The 19,643-nt window shown below is 39.6% G+C and overlaps 1 protein-coding gene across 1 annotated transcript in view; it reads left to right on the top strand.

The window, feature by feature from the left end:
- The window catches only part of LOC308125736 (cadherin-18), a 127,350-nt gene that overhangs the window by 42,399 nt on the left and 65,308 nt on the right, over nt 1-19,643 (top strand). Inside the window, exons 3-4 of the mRNA XM_080489696.1 lie at nt 4,457-4,751; nt 13,194-13,313. Of these exons, the coding sequence (XP_080345822.1) occupies nt 4,457-4,751; nt 13,194-13,313 (415 nt within the window). The remainder of the gene's footprint in view (nt 1-4,456; nt 4,752-13,193; nt 13,314-19,643) is intronic.

The raw sequence follows: 19,643 nt of genomic DNA, 5'->3' as shown, positions 1-19,643 counted from the left end.
ATATATATATACTAATGAGCCTCTGTCAGTACTGGGTTGCAGGCATTAATGCTCTCCGTAAATTGAACAGTATAAGCAGAAAGTGCGTCTATATTTAGGCGAGTGTGAAAGCCGACCGCCTTGTCTTCACCTCCATGAAACACTGGTGCTGTGCCCTCAATTCAGCGTCTGCATCTATTAAAAGTGTTTACAGAGGAAGTCATGAATGTTGATTTCTGGTTGAATCCTTTTGAATACGTCTGCCTGGAAGCTGTTATTCAGCAGCTATTACATTTACAATTATGTGTGTGTTTTTCCTCCACCAAAGAAAGATTTCTTGGAATTTGTTGGCGTTTCTTGACAATGAAAGATTCAGAAATGGTTAACTGTATTAGAACTATCTTATAGATTCATCAAGGACACCTACTGTGCAACACTGGTTGTAATTTTATCTTTACTACATTGTTAGTAACTGATCATAATATTGGCCTTATTACATTTAGAATGGGCAAAATTGTTTCATTTTTGATTGGTACAACCAGATTGGGAGAAATATCAAATCTAATTTATCTTCCCTACCATGATTTAATTCATTGTATTCCCAAGCACTTTGGATTGTGATACATGGATGGATGGATGGATGGATGGATGGATGGATGGATGGATGGATGGATGGATGGATGGGTTGGTAGTGACATAGATACGTATGGGAGTAGTTACTTAGTATCTTCACACACTGTATGAAACATGTATGTATGTGTGTCTGTGGCTCTCTCAACATTCATGTCAGCGTCACTGAGATGAGACTTTGGGATTAGAAACTGATCATAACATCTTTATCTGCTAACATGAAGAAAGAAAACAAACACCTGTCAGTTACAGTTTTGCCCGTGCAATATTAACAATATTAACAATATTAACAATATTAACAAAATATTCAGTGTAGCTGTAACACTTCACTCTTGATACACGCACACACACACACACACACACACACACACACACACACACACACACACACACACACACGCACACATATATATATATTTGGAGAAAAAAAAAATCCTCTGCATTTCATGACATGTTTTATTCATGGCTGAAAATGAGATGGCTTAAATGATGAAGTTACTGTGCTTTTGAAATTCAGTGGTATTGTAAAATATATTTATAAAGTTTAACTTCACACCCCAGCTAAGCTATTGGCATGAAAGTCTTAATCCTCTTGGTATCAATTATGGCTGAACAAGTTGCTCGGTTCTCCCTCATTCCTCCGTCTCCTGGTGAATGGAAGAGGCAGCGCTCTTCCATCTCTCACAGTCTTGTAAGGATTCCCCTCCTCCCAAACTTTAATCTCTGAAGATGCATTTCTTCAGCGATGCTCGGATACAGTCAAGCCTGAGCGAGGAATATTGAATAATGTAATGTCTTTGTTGGACAGTGGGAGTTTTCTGAGACTGCAATGTACTGCTTCAAATGGGTCGTATAAAAATATGTGGAGTACAAATGTTTTTAATTGCCTTTGTGTAGGATAACGTCCATCCACTGTAACTAATTGGCATCCCCATGCCTTCATGTGGACAAGGGTACTTCAAGACTGTTGTTAAAGCTTCCATATTATGCAAAACTTGGTTTATAATGGTTTTGTAACAGTAATTTGTTTCCCCATAGCCTACGTATGAGGCCTTAGAAGTCTGTCCTCCGCCTCACATGCTTGCTCCACATCTTAGCAAATGTGTGCTCATGCAAACAATTCATCGATTTTCCCTTCATGACTTCATGTGGGGAAGTGACCACTCCTTCTGGTAGTGAATACTCACTGTGACTCTCCCAGATAAAAACCTGCAAGATTACTGATATACTGAATATATTCAGCATAATATGAACAACCAAGACAGTTACTCTTACAGTTAGCAGGAGAGAATTGGTGGTAACTGTAACGACGCACCAATCATTCTGAAACATCCTGCTGCAGCCGCAGAGTCTGGATTTCTTCAGGAGCCTGTCCTTGTTGAATGACAGTATTTCTATGCGCCATAGCGATAAGTCCACTGAAAACAACAGCGCATGGTACCATAATGGAAAGCTGCGTCTTCTTCCTCCCGAGAGGAGCGTGGAGTAGACGTGGACAGACGCAGACACAGAAACAGCCTGTTCTCTGTAGAATTCACTGGAGGGACTTTTAGACGGGCTGAAATTCAGGACCAAAGGTTTGGGGCAGTGCACTTTGATTACAGTTTCCATGTTGGCTGTTATCCCTGTTCTTTTTCCGGGTTACGTGAGGTGAAAACCCCAAAACGTTTGATTTCATTTGAGTGGAACGGCCAATATTAGCACATTTATGAAGGTCATCATGAAACACATGTCGTGCAGTTTGCATTGTGTATCGTAGCCACTGTTGGTTTTGGTCTCTTTAATTCTAAGGCCCTTGACTAATTTCAAGCAAGTGATCATTCAAAACCAATTGTTACGTCAAAACTTTAATTATGAAGCTCACAGTGATGATAATATTGTACTCTATCGTAATGCACTGTGACTATTTCTGATTTTCCAATTGGAAAGCTTTTTTGTTTTTAAGGTTTCTGAGAAGTACTTGGTGACCTTCTCCAACTAATTTATCAATTGAAGTAAAAAAAAAAAGATGTTTTGCAGTTTACTCTACTCTATAACAATATGCCATTACTGCTGTCCAATGTTTCTCCATTTTGAAGGACGTCGGTTGTTTTCTGGTCGCTCTGGTAACTGAATTCAGCCAAGTAATCAATTAAAACCAAAACAGTAACATTATGAGAATAACATTGAGAGAAATGTATTTCTTTTCATGGCCATTGATAGTTTTACTACTAGAGAAATGTATTTGTTTATTCATGTTTTCTTAGGGTTTTCTTTTATTCTGAGGCTATTGACTATTTCCTGGCAGTTTTGAAAGCTTAGTTCAACCATGTAATTGAATAAAAGAAATTATTGTGAGTGCCAAAGTGACAAAATTGTCTTTTGTGACTCATTCTACAGAATTGGACCTTTTCCATCGTTGGTGTTACTACCAGAGAAGTATATGCTTTGCCTTCTGTTTAAGTGTTTCCTTGTAGTGCTTCTTTTTCCAACCAACTTATCAGGGAAAACCAATTGTACCGCAATTATGAAGGTCAAATTGATAAAAATCTCTTATTTTCTCCTCTCGCTCCCTCGAAATTCATGCGCCATGACATTTGTAAGTTTGACTATTGGAAAATCATGTTGTTCGTCTTAATTTTGAAACCTTTTGATTATTTTCCTACCGACTTGCCAAGTAATCAATTAAAACCATTTATGGTCCAAATATGAGGGTCACAGTGACATTTTTTATCCTTGTTATTCTACAATAAAAGACCTTTTCAATTGTTTGTCTTAAGACTAAGATAAAAAGCACCATGACCAATGTTAGTTTGACTCAAAAACTGTGTTAATCTTTATTTTAAACACTGTTGATTGTGTACTGGTCATCCTGATGACTTGTGCCAACCAAGTAATCAATTAAAATCAATTACGGTCCAATTATGAGCATCACGGTGACAAAAAAAAAAGTCTAATTTTGTTTTACTGCTTATTCTACAATACTGGACCGTTTCCATCGTTAATTCGACCATGAACAGATACTCATGTTGTTTATCTTCATTTTGAGGCATTTTGACTATTTCCTGGTCGTGCGAATGTCTAAATTCAACCAACTGATAGATAAAAATCAATTCCAGCACAATTCTGATGGCCCTGATGATAAACAATATGTCTACATTCCTCTTATAGCTTATTTTCATCAGTGAATTGCAGTTATTGTTGGTTTTGCTTCCTGAGAACTGTCTTATACTGTGTCTTTACTTGAAGCCTGGTGACTGTTTCCTAAGAGTTGTGATTACCAAGAAATCAATCAGAAACACTTTTATCACAATTATGAACTTCTTTGTAAAAATATATAATTTTTTGCAGTTTATTCTACTATAATATATCATGGCTATTGTTAGTTTTCCTACTGGCGAACCATGTTTATCTTCATTCGAAGGCTGTTGACTGTTTACTGGTAGTTCTGATTACCAAGAAATCAATCAAATCCACTTGAAACACAGTTATGAACTTCACAGTACTACTAATATCTTTTTTTGCAGTTTATTCTACAATAATCTGTTGTGTTCATTGTTAGTTTTACTCTTGAGGGTGGTGGGGTTGGGTGACGAGGAGGACTGATGGCGGTTGTTGTTGCAAATCGTAAATATTCTGACCGAGTGATGTTTGGAACGATAGAATTGAGTATAGTTATCAATTCGACACCTTCTTTTTTTCATAACTGGTATGAAGGTGTTTGCACTGACTTTACAAATCCTTGAATTTCCTTCCAAGTATTTCAAAGCCCGTCCCATAAAGAGTTAAGTCAACCCTAAAAAGTGAATGCGGCCTTGTTGTGTGTCTCTGTACTCACACACATCCTTCTGTCTCCTCTGCTTTGCAGCTTCACTCAAACTCAGATAAGGGCGACGGATCTGTCAGGTACATTCTGAGCGGGGAAGGAGCCGGGACTATATTTATCATCGATGAAGTGACGGGAGATATTCATGCCACCAAGAGCCTGGACCGGGAGAGGAAAACGCATTACGTCCTGCATGCACAAGCCTTGGACCGCAACACAGAGGAGGCCCTGGAACCAAAGTCGGAATTCATCATCAAAGTACAGGACATCAATGACAATGCACCCAAATTTCCAGATGGACCCTTTGTAGCTACGGTGCCTGAGATGTCTGAAGTGGGTGAGTAGTGCCGCGAAATAAAGCCAGCCTTCAAATGATCGCCTGCTACTGTGAACAGTACTGAGCCTTCAGTTGAATGGCTCAAGAGATGAAAAAAGTGTGTGAACTTGAGTGTTATATTTGTTGCCTTTCAGATACTTTTCATGGGTATAATCCCTTTTATCCATGTAATGGGGCGGGGGGGGGGGGGGGGGGGGGCTAATTAGACCTGTGACATCCTGTTTACGTTGCAAGACAGCCGAACTCCACTGCAAGATGGATCTAAGAGACAGCATTAGTATGAAGAGCCGTGATCAAACATGCTATTACTCTGCAGCATCCTGGTTTGTCCTCCCTGTGATAACATTCTCCACCATGTTTGATCTCCTGTAAGCCAGCAGAGTCCTCTTTTTCATCTTTGTTTTCTGGTAGCTGTGATGGTCTCCCTCCCAGGTGGGCAAGTCTTTATAAAGCATTCGATAGTGGCTCGGCAGCAATCCCCGCCATCCAGACCGCCGAGTCCTCCGCATGAGTGGCGAGAGCAAAGCCTCGATCCACCTCCGCTGAGACGGCCGCTCCTCGCACACCCGGGCATCGTGTGGCAAACATCTCCGCTTTTTTCCCTTTACTCTCCCGTCCAGTTTTTAGCCTCGACAAAAGCCACTCCTCTATCAGTCCAGTGCATTATTGCTCCAAACCATGATGCTGTGGCATTTCACAGCACTTGAAACATAAGTGGGTGTTGTAAACACTGCCTCGGGTGCCAAACATAAGGCCTGTGAGACAGAACTGGCCCGCAAGAGACTCCAATCTGGCGAAACCGTCAAGCAAATTGTAAAAATGTCAAATAAAAAAATATTTTTTTTTTTTAACAGATTAGTTAAAGGGGTCATATTATGCAAAATTCACTTCCTACTGGCTTTCCAACGGTAAAATGCATCAACATATCAAGGAATAACACCTCAGAAGTGAAGAAAATCTGTCCTCTCTCTTCCTGGTTTGTTTCATTTAAAAAAGTGTGTTGCTCCAACCAGCCAATCAGAAATCAAACCCTATATCATGTCATCAGGGGTTTAGTCAATCACAATCAAGGTAGGCCCTCCCTTTGACTCCTCCCACAATTAGGCAGCTCTACTCTGGCACATGGCACCACAAGAGGAAGTACTTCCTCCTATTCCCAAGATGGGCATGTGTGGGCGGAGGCAGTCCAGCTCACACAGACACAGCAGATTCTGAATGTAGCTCCTATGATCCAATATTTAAATGGATGCTCATCGAAGAAAAGTTGTGTTTGGGGCAATAAACTTTGAATACAACGTTTTTGGACCAAGAAGATCATGTGGACGTGTTGAAACGCTGGATAATATGACCCCTTTAACTGTAGCGGACACAACACCCCGCTGAGACCTGAGCTGAGATATCAGTGGTTCTGCAATGAAAGCTTGTGGAAAATAATTTCCTGAAGGGGATTAATAAAGTATGATTAGTTTCGTTTTACCAGAACTGTAATAAAGCCCAGCAACATAGTAATTTTCACCATTTCCAGTGTAATAAAGCCATTAAAGTCTTCAATTAACCATAGTGTAGTACAATTCCAAAGCCAATATTGTAGTAACATTCTCCCTATAAATTAAGAAGTTATTACATTATTGAAGTAGCATTAAAAGAAGTAAGAAAATCACTGGAGCCAATAATGTAATGTTACATAAATCAGACTGGAAATAGAAGCTATTTTATGTTTTGGGTAAACTTGCATATCACCCTCTTAATTATGTGTAAAAAATGTGTTGCTGTTGTTTTTTTTTTTGCTATTTTATTACAATAGTTGCAAATTACTGCGAAGGTATTAAAATGTTTGGCCATTTAATAGTTGTTACTGTCAGTGTGATGTACCATAAAATAAATATATCATAGTGAACAAAGATCTGAAAAAGAGGAAACAGTGTCACACTTAATAAAGTTCAGGGGTCACATTTTGATCATGAATAGGACGGATTACATAGATTGTGTAATAACTGGAAATTAATGACAGCTCAAAATGTCTATATTGGGTTTATTATAAAGAATTACACATGCATTATTTTCACCAGCTGCCATTTCAGAAGAAAAATAAATAGAACCTTAATTTGCATTTGTACTGCAACATTTTGATAATTATATCCATTTCCATTAAAACTGCAATAATGCAGAAAACAAAAAAACGTAACATGTTTTTCTCATTCTTTTTGTTTCCGCGGAGATGGAGTCAGCATTCTCGAAAAGTTTTGTTCTCCATCTTTATTCGAAAAGTAGCATTTGCACCAGTCAGAGCGTTTTCAAGCTCGTTTTCTCCGAGCACCTTTGCCTCGTAAACGGACACCCAGAACAGAACCAAAGTTTTTCGTCTTCGCTTGAAAACATAAACGGGGCAGATGTAATATGGTGCTTCAGCAGCCTCTCATAAGTTCTGAACTCTTCACTGTCGTCTCAGTGGTGTAGTGGTTGGCGCTCACACCTCACATCAAGGAAGTCTGGGAATATCCGCCAGTTTGTATTCGTCCACGTTTCTCCCACCGTCCGAAAAGCAGGCGTTTGAGGGTAAATGGTGTAAATGTGAGTTTGTGTTCAGGGTTTATTTTGATTTATCCAATATGTGCTGACTTGTCTCCATCATCCTGCATCATCAGTAAGCTAAAGTGCTTATAGAAGATGAATGAATGTTTTTGCTTTGACGCTAATGCTGCTAAAGCTATTTACGTCTGAAGATTGCAGTTAATATATTCTTACACTTTGCGTTGTCCCTTCCTGGTTGGCCGGTTTTGGCCCTGGAGCCATGTGTTTGACCCACTGCACTGCATAAAAGGGTCTCGAATAGTCTCGAAGTAGAAATGCTTCTTTATGAGAGAGCACACACACACACACACACACACACACACACACACACACACACACACACACACACACCTCGGTCCTGAAAATGAATAGCTTCATCAGCTCTGTGCAGGGAGAAGATGGAAATGTGAAAAACCGTTTAAATATGCAAACCTCAATAGACCTGTAGGCGCCCCCTTTATAAACAGTCAATATCTCCCCGGTTGCATTCGTGAATATTCATGAACACACTGACACTCACACACACACACACTCTCAACTTAGCTTGTTCGGGTATTTGTTTCTAACCCGGGTGTGTCATGTACACGTCTTAATCCCCCTCCTAATAGGAGTGCACTTTCTGTTTATGGTGCTCTTTTTGTGAAATCATTCTCATACATAAGAAATATTTTTGGAATGTGGTGTAGGTCAAGGGAGAAAACGGGTCCAATTTCTTTTGTAAGACAAAGTTAACAACATGAAACCTCGCAAATAATCCTTTATTATTGTTGGAAACGCCATTAACTGGTGATATTATTGCTCAATAACACTCATTTCTGATGAATATTTTCAGATCTAGGTAATTCTCAACGTGGGAAAAAGGTGTGATTGTCGTATAAAGATATTCATATTAAGCCTTGTAATAAATATTGTACCATTTATGAATATTAGAAACAGTAATCTTGAATGAATGCATAAGAGGGCTTCATATTACGTTCTGAGTGCCTGAATAATAGTCATTTATTATGAATATTGTGAGACTTATGTGTAGCTCAAGGTGGAAAAAGTTGTCACTTCCACATTCATGCAAATACACCTAATAAATCCTTGAATAAATAAGTGAACATGTATTAATATTGTAAACCGTGAAACAGCTTAGTGTGTTGAATTGATGCACAGGGGGGCTCACAATATGCTTTTAATACTCTTTTTGTTGAATATTTCCTAGATTTAGGTGAAGTTCAATTAATTAATTAATTTTCTTCAGATTGTAATATGATATTTTAAGTGTAAAGGGGCTCCATAATATATATCTTGTGCTGTTCTTCTTGAACAATACTCATTTTCATTCATATTGTCATATTGTGAAGATGTTTGATGCATTCCGATTGTAACAATATTTCATGTAGCATTTTCATTATTATAAACAACTAAGTACCCCATGTAGTATCGGATACTGATATCAGTATCGGGTGCATCTCTGGTGTCGTTCCTTTTGCTACTTCAATACAAGAGCCACTGCAGTGTTTAATATATGAAAATAAGGCCTTATAATGGTCCAATTTATGTTCTTGGAGCACATTTTGTTAAATAATACTCAATGATAATTGTGGTTCAAAGTGGGAAAAAGGAGCCGTCCAACATTGGAACAGGTGCGCTTATTTCTATGACAGTATTAATCAACACAGTGGCGACATATTTGCAGCACTCGTCCTCTTTTCAGCTCTAACGAGTACTTGTTTCAAAGTTTCCCTGCAAACTTCATCATCGGATGCACGAAGAGGAAGAAGAAAAAAAAAAGAGAATCAATCACAATTGATGACCCAAGGGAAGAATTCGAGGACTGTGAAGGGGAAAATAATTAGCCTTTTTTTTTTCTTTTTTTTTGCCGCCCACTCTTTTGCTCATGTCCATTAAAGTAATTCCTCCTCGGTTCGGCGTCTGCGGCGTCAAATCGGCTGTAACAATCAGCTGTCCTCACACTCCAGAGCCTTAATCCCCGTGCATTTGTCAATACTGGGGCTCCCAAGTGTTGGAAGGGGCTGTCTCGGAGTGTAGCAGGTAATTGGTTGTGATGTTCTTTTTCCTGTCTAAATTGATTAGCTGGGCACATGCCAGGCAGTTTTAATACCTCCCGTTCAAAGGTGCAATCATATTTTTGACGGCGGCATCATTTTCCTACTGTCCTACTGTATGTACCCCGGCTGAGGAGCCTCTAAATGGACGAGCAGCCACTTCACCTCTGGGAAAATTAGCGTTTAGCGGAGACTTCCTGATTGGAGGCGGAGGTGGCAGCTTGTTTAGATGATCAGTTAAGATGAAATTAATTCCGCTGACGCGGATGTTGAGGTCAGTCGCGACATGCTGTTGACGCGTCATATCCGTTATTAGCACAGAAAAAGTGAATGATGCAGATGAAAGACGGAACATATTTCCATCTGTGTCTAGATTTGATTTAGCCAAAATTGAGGATTCGGGAGGTCGAAGTACCGGCAGAATACAGTCTGGATATGTGGCGACAGACCAGATCATACATTCACCATCACTCCTGCAGGTAATTAGGGTCGATGTGGTTATATTTTTGGTCTCTGTGTTGCCAGTGTGAAAGGAAACACTGAAGCAGGGTTAGGGTTCAAGACTAGTTTACACAAGGTTTTTATGTGAAAGCAGGAAACTTCAATTTGGGCGACCAGTTCCATGACATCCGTGCTCGAAACCGCTGGAAAAATACAGCTTTTCTGAAAACGCTGCTCCTGTGCATGGGCACTATGGCTGGGGGAAATCATTTGGCTCGTTCTGCGATGGGGTCGTGACTCCCGGTCCGTATTCTCCTCACACTTGGTAGTTTCATAGTTAAGAATCACCCGGAATAGCAAACCAACTTTGTCATCCGTTTACTCGCCATTGTTAAAGTTTATATACACTGCTGTGTAAACAGACGTCCTTTCCTAAATATTACCACTAAAACGCGAAAGTTTTCTGAAATTGACAACAAACGTTGTTGTTTAAACTGGGCCTAAAAGCACTAGATCAACAGGTTAAGAATTTCTGTGTGGCTGTTCAGTCAGGCAGTGATGGATCACAAGAAATTGACTCATTTCATTGCCGTGGTGTGTGTTTGTGGGTGAATGAGGGCACATGCTGCCAAACGGACGAACTGATTAATGGCTGGATTTCCCAACTCTATCACCCTCTCTTTGTCTCAGACCCACCAAAATAAAAAGCCATCCATCTGTCCTTCCCCTTAAACCACTTTAGCCAGCTCAGGATCTCTTTGGCGCTGGAGCTGATCCCAACTGCGCTCGCCAGTTCATCACGGGGGCAAACACACAGAGGCTGACAATAACACACATATATGGGAAGTGAAGAATAAGCGATTAACCTCAGGAATATCTGGAAAAACGAACTCACACAGGGAGAGAATGCTAGCTGCTCCAATTTTTTTAGAAAATGAATTCAGAATGTGGTTTCCATAAGCAGCAACTAGAATTTAATTCAAGTCTACAACGAATTACAAGTTATTTCTGTTCCAGGTCAGTTGTTTCAGCTGTTAACAGTTCAGCAAAGTTTCCACCTCCTTCATAGTTAAGATGTCTCCTGCTGGCTGTATAAGTGTCTTTATTCTACATAAAGCTGTCAAAAAGCAATTTTTACATGTGAAAATGGTGTTTGATACTAATCTATGGCAAATTCATGCACGCTGACTTCCAATTGCTCCCTTTTCTAGAAGTACAATCAGACCTTTTTAATCCCACACTTATCACTTCAATAGGGCTAAATGCATTGTTCATATACGGTACTGAAACACTTGAGCTGAAGTGCATTGTGAGAAAAGTAAAGCGTGCATAATGAGCATGTTATTATTCATCAGAAAATATACAATGAAATGCTTCAAACTCACTGACAGATTTACATTCAGCTACCATAAAGACACATCATTTATTATTGTGTCAGGAGACGGGCATCTCTGGACTGTACTGGTTCATTCAGCGAAATAGAAATAGATTTCATTGGACAGATGATTCAGAGCCAGTTCAGCTTCCAAAGCAATCTCAGACGTGATGAAAACCAAATAATTCCCTCTACAATTTTCCTCGCAAGGCTGACAGCGATTCAGAGAGCACAAGCGTACCGAGAAGTATATGGCTCATTATGGTTGGCATTTAGCTCCCCTCCTTCATGTTTCCAGGAAGAAGAAGAACAAAAAAATCATACCCTGCGGGACACAGCGGAGTGGAGTTCTCCCTGTTTAATTTAGTTTAATTCCCCAAAGAAAACAATAAAGTGGGTGTCCAGAAGATGCACAAGGCTGTTATCCATGTGTCTCCGAATGCATTGGCGCTTACATATACTAATGCATCATACAAGCATGTAGTGCAATTACAATGCACTTATCATGCAATTATAATGGGTTAATGAAGCCTGTAATGCAGTTTGAGCAACACTTGAAGTGTTAAATTAAACAACAAAGGCTTTTACATTGCATTTTGAGCATCACTCCACGTTTTTAAGTCATCCGTCTTGGTTTTTTTGTCATGGACTGCGATGATGAAAGTAGAGCATGTTTCACCATTAGAGTGCAAATATGAAAATAAATAAATCAGTTAGTGAAAGTTCTTACTTTTTTTTTTTTTTTGATTTATGATGCCTTTGTTAAAGCATTTTCAAGCTTTCTTTTGGTGTTGATGGTACATCCCTTTTGTTTTGTAACACTACATATACACAATACACTCGCTTCAGTTTTAGTAATGACACAGATCATCATTCCTGTAATCGCCGAAAACAAATGGTCTATGAAGTAGGGATATTAAAAGACCCTTCAGTCTTAATTCAAATAAGCGTATCACAATTAAAATGGATGCATTACATTACTCAGGCTTGAGTTGCTTTGTGGGTGTAACTTTTTGAAAACTTTATGAAAGCGTTCCGCCTCCGTGGAAACCAGGAAAAACCCAACTTTTCTGAAAAGCTGCTACCCTTTATACGAATGTCTGTACTTCATTACAAAAACAAGCAACAGCACCCACTAGTGGTCCCCCATGCTAATTACAATTTTCAAAATGTTGCTGTGTAAATGCTTAAATTCTCTGTCATGAAAACGCAAAAATGATGCATTTTCACTTGAAATGTTGTCGTGTAAATGAGGCCTAATATTCCTGGTGCCAATACTAAAGGGACTACTAACCTGCATCCCTAAATATAATAACTGGATCGGAATACCGTTTACATCTTTCACTTTGGAACGAAACAGAGCGTCTTGGCACTCAACCAGGATTTTTGTAACTTGATCCCTCATGATGTGATCACCTTCACTATAGATGACAGTTACTATCATCTAGTTCTACTAAGAGCCACTTTTAACCTTCATGGAGAACTTATTAGAGAGTTACTGTTTAGTAACTAATTTAGTAACACAAACATTTGCGACTTGCCATGTAATTTATGCACAATATCCAAATGGATATGATGCAGTATGTGTGACTGTGCAGTTGCAGTTTAATTGTGCAGTTTTTCATTCTCACGGCGTTACATGTGAGTAACACTCTCTTTCTTCTTTCATTTTGATTCATTAGAGATATTTTCTGTTCGGTGGCCAGGAGCTCACGGAGGCTGTATTTTTGTGCGATCTGCTTTAAATAAAATGAGGAGACTCTTTTGTGAAGCGGCGTGTCTGTGTCCTGCATTTTAAGTACTTCTCTCTCTTTGCTGTCTATCATATATTGAGTATTTGTGCACATTAGGTCTCCCCGGATCTGAAGGCACCAGACACGGTTGCTTGGAAATGTTTCGATTAGATCCCATATGCGGCACACTTGCACGAGCATTTGACAAGCTTTTAAAGGCGTGCGGGCTGTCTGGACTAATGCGTTTTCTCTGTGTTTATATTTTCAGGCACATCTGTGTTGCAAGTCACAGCGACGGATGCTGACGACCCCACCTACGGAAACAGTGCCAGGATAGTCTACAGTATTCTGCAAGGACAGCCATATTTCTCCGTCGACCCCAAAACAGGTGTTGTATTACTGCGTGCATGGAAAGAAAAGTCTTTAACCTTTTTCAATGCAATTTCACACATTTCAAAAATATTGTGTCCCTGAAAGACATCTCTTATATTCGGTATTCTTATATTCTCGTCTGAGGAGGATAAATGTGTCAAAACTGCTTCTCACTGGCTTTTTGCAGAAGTTGTATTTCAACATTCATATTTTCATTTGTATAGCAGACACAATGGGGCGGCATGGTAGAGCAGCCGTCTCCCAATTAGAAGTTTGCAGGTTCAACTCCCATCTCCACCTGTCCACACGCCAAAGTGTCCTTGACCAAGACACTGAACCCCAAATTGCTCCTATTGGATTGACGGCGCCTTGCATGGCCGCAGCCTCCATTGTTGTGTGAATAGGTGAATGTGATTAAGGAGGTGAAGTGCTTTGGGACTGCTCACACTGTTGAAAAGTGATATATAGAGGTGAAATCCATTTCCCATTTTAAATTGAGATTATAGAAACCACACATATTTAACCCCGTAGGCTGTTGAACTTCAATATTCCAACATTATTTTTGAACCTTGGTGGAGTGGTTAGCGCTCTAGACTAGAATGTTCCTGGTTTGGATGGATGGATAGAACAATGGATGGATGGAACAATGGATAGACAGACAGTCATTTGGATGGATGAACAGATGGATGGATAGATGGACAGATGGAAAAAAAAAACTGCAAAATTACCATATATAGTCACTTACTTGGCAACCTGAGGACTCGTGAACTTGCAAAAGCAGAGGAACTAATTCTAAATGTCTCTGATCACTCCCTTGTGAGTTGATTGATGCCGTGGAAATCTGTTTTTCTTGCCGGGAACATCATGTTTTCTTATTGCAGCACGTCTGACATCATAAAAGCTACAGCAGTCACACTGGAGTTATGGACCACTCATCCGACTGCTATATTGTGCGAGCATGCGATCCACTCTTTGTGAGCTATAACCGACTCCTCGGGGGTCAAAGGAGACGTTTGTGGAGAAGCCTTCAGAAAGTCATTGTTTTCTACCTTTTGTAAGAGGGATGGATCGCCACAGCAGGGAGATGCTCGCTACTTTCAGATTCCATCTTTTGTCTGAGAGAGGGCCACTACGAGGGCCTATAAAATGTTAATAAACCTTCTAAAGTGCACGACATATAACTTTTATATGGCGTGAGAAGTGTGTTGTTGTCGGTGTGTGCACATCTGTTTATTTGTGGCCCTTTTTGTCTCACAAAGGAGCGTGTGTGTGTGTGTGTGTGTGTGCGCGTGCATAAGTTTTGCAGGCTGGTCTCCTCTGCTGCCGCTGCCGCTGTCAGTTAACATGAACAACAATCCACTTGTATGAATTGATTCATTGCTGTCTGCAACAACTATTGGTCCCTTTGAGACTATACCGCCCATGTAAAACATGAATTCTTTGCTGAATGAGCAACACAAATGAATTGCTGAATATTTTGACTTCACCTCGAGGGGGGAATGCGATGGGGATTGATGGAGCAATTTCACAGTGGTGTGGTGAGGCAGACGCGTTGGCAATTTCTGAATGAAAAGTGGTATTTCTCATGCAATATCGCAGACTGTATTTAGGCGACTATGCTTCTACAGTAGAGGTCCATTTTAACCCTTCAATATACTCTCAAATAAAAGAAAGAGTGGAAAAGTTAATTTCAATAAACCAGAGCCAGACTCTTTGAACCAGATAAAAACACTTTAAATTGGACACAGACTCTTAAAGTAAACCTGGACTGTTTTGTTTTTTTTACAGCCTGAACCTTTTGAACCAGACCAGGGTCTTTTACAATATCCAGACTTGGTCTCATAAAAGTGAATGAATTTCACTTTTACAGCACTTTTCAACTGCTCTAGCGTCACAAAACTTAAAAACGATGCGTTTTCTCTTCAAATGTTGTATAAATGGAGCCTAAAGGCTGCGAGACACATCCTATTGCAGACGAGAGATGTCATGGGAGTATCCTGGTCTTGGCTCTAAATCAGTGGCCCTACGTCGCAGTGTGAGACTGGCTCAAGGGTTAGGGTTATATTTGGAGTGATCATGACTGCTGCTGCGACCTGGGTTACAGTTACGCGTCCTGTGTTTTCTTGAACGTAAAGTAAAATGGTAGTAGACAGCCCAATCTGGCCTCTCTTTCTGAGCCACCACCGCATCCATATTCTCCTCCTCCTCCACAACGGCGAGGGCTCCAGTCATGTTTGTTTTTGGACATGTATTGTTGCACAATCTTATATTCTTGCGCAATCACGTCGCCTCACGATGTCGTCAGCTGCGATTTAGCTTGTGTTTTATCCTGGCCTAAATTGATGTCGTACAGCGTGGCGAGCTCGGAACTTGTAAGAACGTTAAAATGGCACAGTCTGAAAAGGTAGGGCAAGTCTACCTTTTTAGACCTCTTTACGGGAAAAGAAACCATCGTATATTGAGATCAATACAGTATCCTTCAGTGGGGTTTTTTTTAAACAATTTGCAGTGTCACATCAAGTGCTTTGTTTTGCTGGAGCTGACTCGGCTTTTTGTCTGCACTGTTGTTGAGCATTGGGCTTTGCAGAGGAGCCGCGGTTTGATCGAAGGACTATTCAGTTACACTCTCCACACAGCACCCCAACCCCCCCCCCCCCCCCCCCCACCCCTCCACTGTATTCATTTGTTCAAGTCGGTTGTTGTTTTAACCCCTCCCCTCCCTCCCAACAAATTAGGGCAAGGACAGCGGTCAGTGCAGGGAGGGAGCGTGTGCACATGGAGGGACTCGCACTTGCATGTGATCTTTAATATGCTAAGCCCACGTCTTAAAGCAGTGGCGCTGGCACGCTGCCACGAGTCGAGCGCAGCACCGGGGAGATGAAACCGCTCCTGCATCTGCCTCACAGCGTATTAGTGTGCTTACACCTCCTCATGTCCACATGCACCAGACTCCTACTACGCCCCTACTGCAGAGGCACCGTCATGGGAAATCGACATATTAGGAGCAGGATTAAAAGAGCACACCCTCACAGGGGGAATGCACGCACACCTCCTCCCATCTGACCTTGGTGAGGTGGCCCTATGCAGCAGAGACGGCTTTTACAAGACCCGTGAGGTAGAGGGAAAGATCACTTAAGGACAGGAGGGTAATGATAGCATTTGGCCGGCACATATGGCGTTGAGGGAATACCCAAAGGATTGTCTCAGACTTGACCCAAATCCTCCGCAAGACACAAAGAGAGCGGTCTTACCTGCCTCTCCTGCCTGCCTGGCTTCCTTGTGATGTTCAACACGAATGCAGCAGACGTAACGGGTAACAAAGCAATCACGAAATGTGGAGTATCTTATTTGTCTCATTAGGTCTTTCAATGTCTTGAGGCGGTTAATTAAATTACTGTACAGTAATGTCCCTAATCCAAGTCGAGCACACCTGCTGATGTGGTTGCATGTTTTGTCTCACTTTACATCTCCCAGTAGTTTAAAATCATCATGTTGCTAATCTATATGCTAAATTATAGCATGGTGATTGTTTAAAATATAGATATGTGTGTGGGTCTGTGCTTATGTGTACAAATATTTATATACGTATTTTTTAATGATTAGCTTTCTTATGTGAAGCATATTCAGTGTAACTTCGTGTGCATGTATTGCCTCATGCTGTGTATAATATATTTCACATGATTTCCTCTTTCTTTACCTTGTTATCACCCTATGTGGTTCCAACATCTCAGATTTCCCCCACTGTGTGGCCAATAAAGGAATATTTAATCTGTTTATGTTATGGAGATCAATCCAAATGTTGTTTTTTTTGTTCTGTTTTTAATATGAATCAAAATAATGTTAAAAACATCAAATAGAAAAAAATGAAGAAATATACAAAAACAATAAAAATAACATTATAAAATATATAAAAACATTGTTAGAAACTAAATAAAATAGTACTTAGTTGCTTAAAATGTAACCTCACTCGTTACCCTGCAGAAAAGAAATATATAATTGAGTCTGAATATTATAAATCGAACATGGTTGTAAGACCAAAACAACATATGAAAATAGAAATGAATGGATAAAATATTTTGCTGATAAATTTAAAGACACATCATGTAAAACAATTACGTAGTCCCACTTTTGCACACAAGGTGGCAGTAGCAAGTTGGTTCACATTTTTAAACATCTTTCAGCATTTTAATCAGTTTGCTTCCTGTTACCTTTCCGTGTCCAGGTAACTACTAGAGACTATTCAGCTGATAAATAACTTTCAAAAATAACATTTTGAACTCCAGAGCTTTAATTGTTCGGACACATTAGCTTCGCAGCAAGTTAGCCACTTAAGCTAAGGGCTAACTTCTGCTATCGTCTTTTTCGCACTACAGACATTTTCATAAAGTTCGCAAAATTATGTCTGATTGAAAGTGGGGAAATTTGACTCTTTGTAAGACTTCCTGTTACTGTTCTGTTACGAGGCAACGACTAGAGATTAGAACAGCTACCTACAGCGAATAAACAACTAAAAATTGTGCTGCGCAGCAATGAGGCCAGTAAAGGAACGATAACTTTTGAACAGCAACATTTTTTGCAAAAAATTTGTAAACAATTTCTTGCATTTTTTTTTTTATTCAGCGTACTACATACAAAATTTTTTTTTAAATTTTATATATATGTTTGCATGCATAATAATAATGACGGGTGTCTAATAAGATAATTATCTAAAAATATATTCTTTACATATTTCAAGTTGGTAATAGATCAACATGAATGTCTTCTAAATTCACCCATTTTTAAGTCTTTGAATGAATATATTTCCATATTTATCAGTCAGATGATAATTAATTGTGGTGCCAAAGTATAATTTTCTTTTCGGCTATGCATAATGCCTATGATTTCTGACTCGTGTTTTTTAATGACTCATTTATTTTGACAAATTAAATTTGATTATTTCTCGCTTCAAGCTGTGGCGTCTCTCCTAAAGACTCTTTGTCTTAGTAAACAGTAATTAAACCGTTATGGAGTCTACTGTTAATCTAAGACAGTAGATTTTAATTATGACCTGTGTGCCGTAACTTTAAATCTCTGAGATAACAATGCCCCTTATTCACCACTCAGGCATGTTCGTGTCTTATCATAAATACATTTTGGCAAATTTTTAAATGAAAAATCTTAGTCTCTTCAACCAAAACCTATCCAGCTGTAAGCGTTATACATAGAGCTTTATTATTGTATGGATCTGGGTAAACTTACCAAATGAAACAGAATTGCCTGGCCTTGGAAACATATTTAAAAACTTATCACAATGCAGTTCAGAAAGCTACCACATCTGCTTGTTTGTTTTTTTTGTTTTTCATATCTCCCCACATTTTTCCCTCCAGGCTTTCCGTCATTATCAGTTGTATCAGTTATATTTATGTCTTTACAACGTCTGTGTCATGTTCGCTTATTCCTTCAGCAGAGTAAATCTAATCCCAAATTCTTATCTCTGTTTTTTCTGTGCCGCATAAAACTATTGCAGACGTGTCAGCTCCGGTTTTAAACCCATCCTTTTTGTTCCGTTGGAGACAAGCAACTCCCTTAATGTCGTCCTCTGAGTTAATTATTCAGTTAAGCAGTATGAAAGCTGTCATTTTGTTCTGGGCTATTAGAACATCCGTCTCAGCTATGACTGATGTGGAAATGTTAAAAAAAAAAAAAAAAAAAAAAAAAAGCACTATTAACCTGTGTTTTTAAGAAGTACGATGAGAATAGACTGGAAACTAAGAAAAACATGCTGAAAAAATTGTTTACTCTATTTATCCAAAAGATGTTTGAAATTTAAAGATGCAGTATGTGATTTCTTATTTTTTTTTTCATGTAAAACTGTTGTAAAAGTTTTCTTCCCTATTTTTGGAATTTCTGCTTGCCTGTGAAACCAACAATAGCATATCCGTATCTTAAGGAATATTTTAGTCTGTTTGGGCAACAACTAGTTCTTACAGTCGGGAACCTGTTTCCTTGGAAAGCTACAACATTTTCCGTGGCTCAGAGCACCGGTGTCATGTCAACGGACATCGAAAACACCAGGAAAGCTTCGCATTTTCCCTCAAACGCCACGTATGTGCGCCCTTAAAGAGTGATTAATCAAGACACTCAAATTAGTGAATTTTAGAACGCCTGTTGTGGGACATCGGATGTTTTTTTTTCCTCTTCTATATCCAGCCATTACGCTAAATTAAGCTAAAGCGCTAATGGCTCTCGAGTTACACACACACGCACACACACACACACACACACACACACACACACACACACACACACACACACACACATTTCTTTAATGCTTCTTGGTGGCTCACTCAGAAGTGGCTCACCGGAG

This window comes from Lipophrys pholis, assembly GCF_963383615.2.
Source record: "Lipophrys pholis genome assembly, chromosome: 20".
In the NCBI taxonomy this organism is placed as follows: domain Eukaryota; kingdom Metazoa; phylum Chordata; class Actinopteri; order Blenniiformes; family Blenniidae; genus Lipophrys; species Lipophrys pholis.
This window is presented reverse-complemented; position numbering and strand designations above follow the sequence as displayed.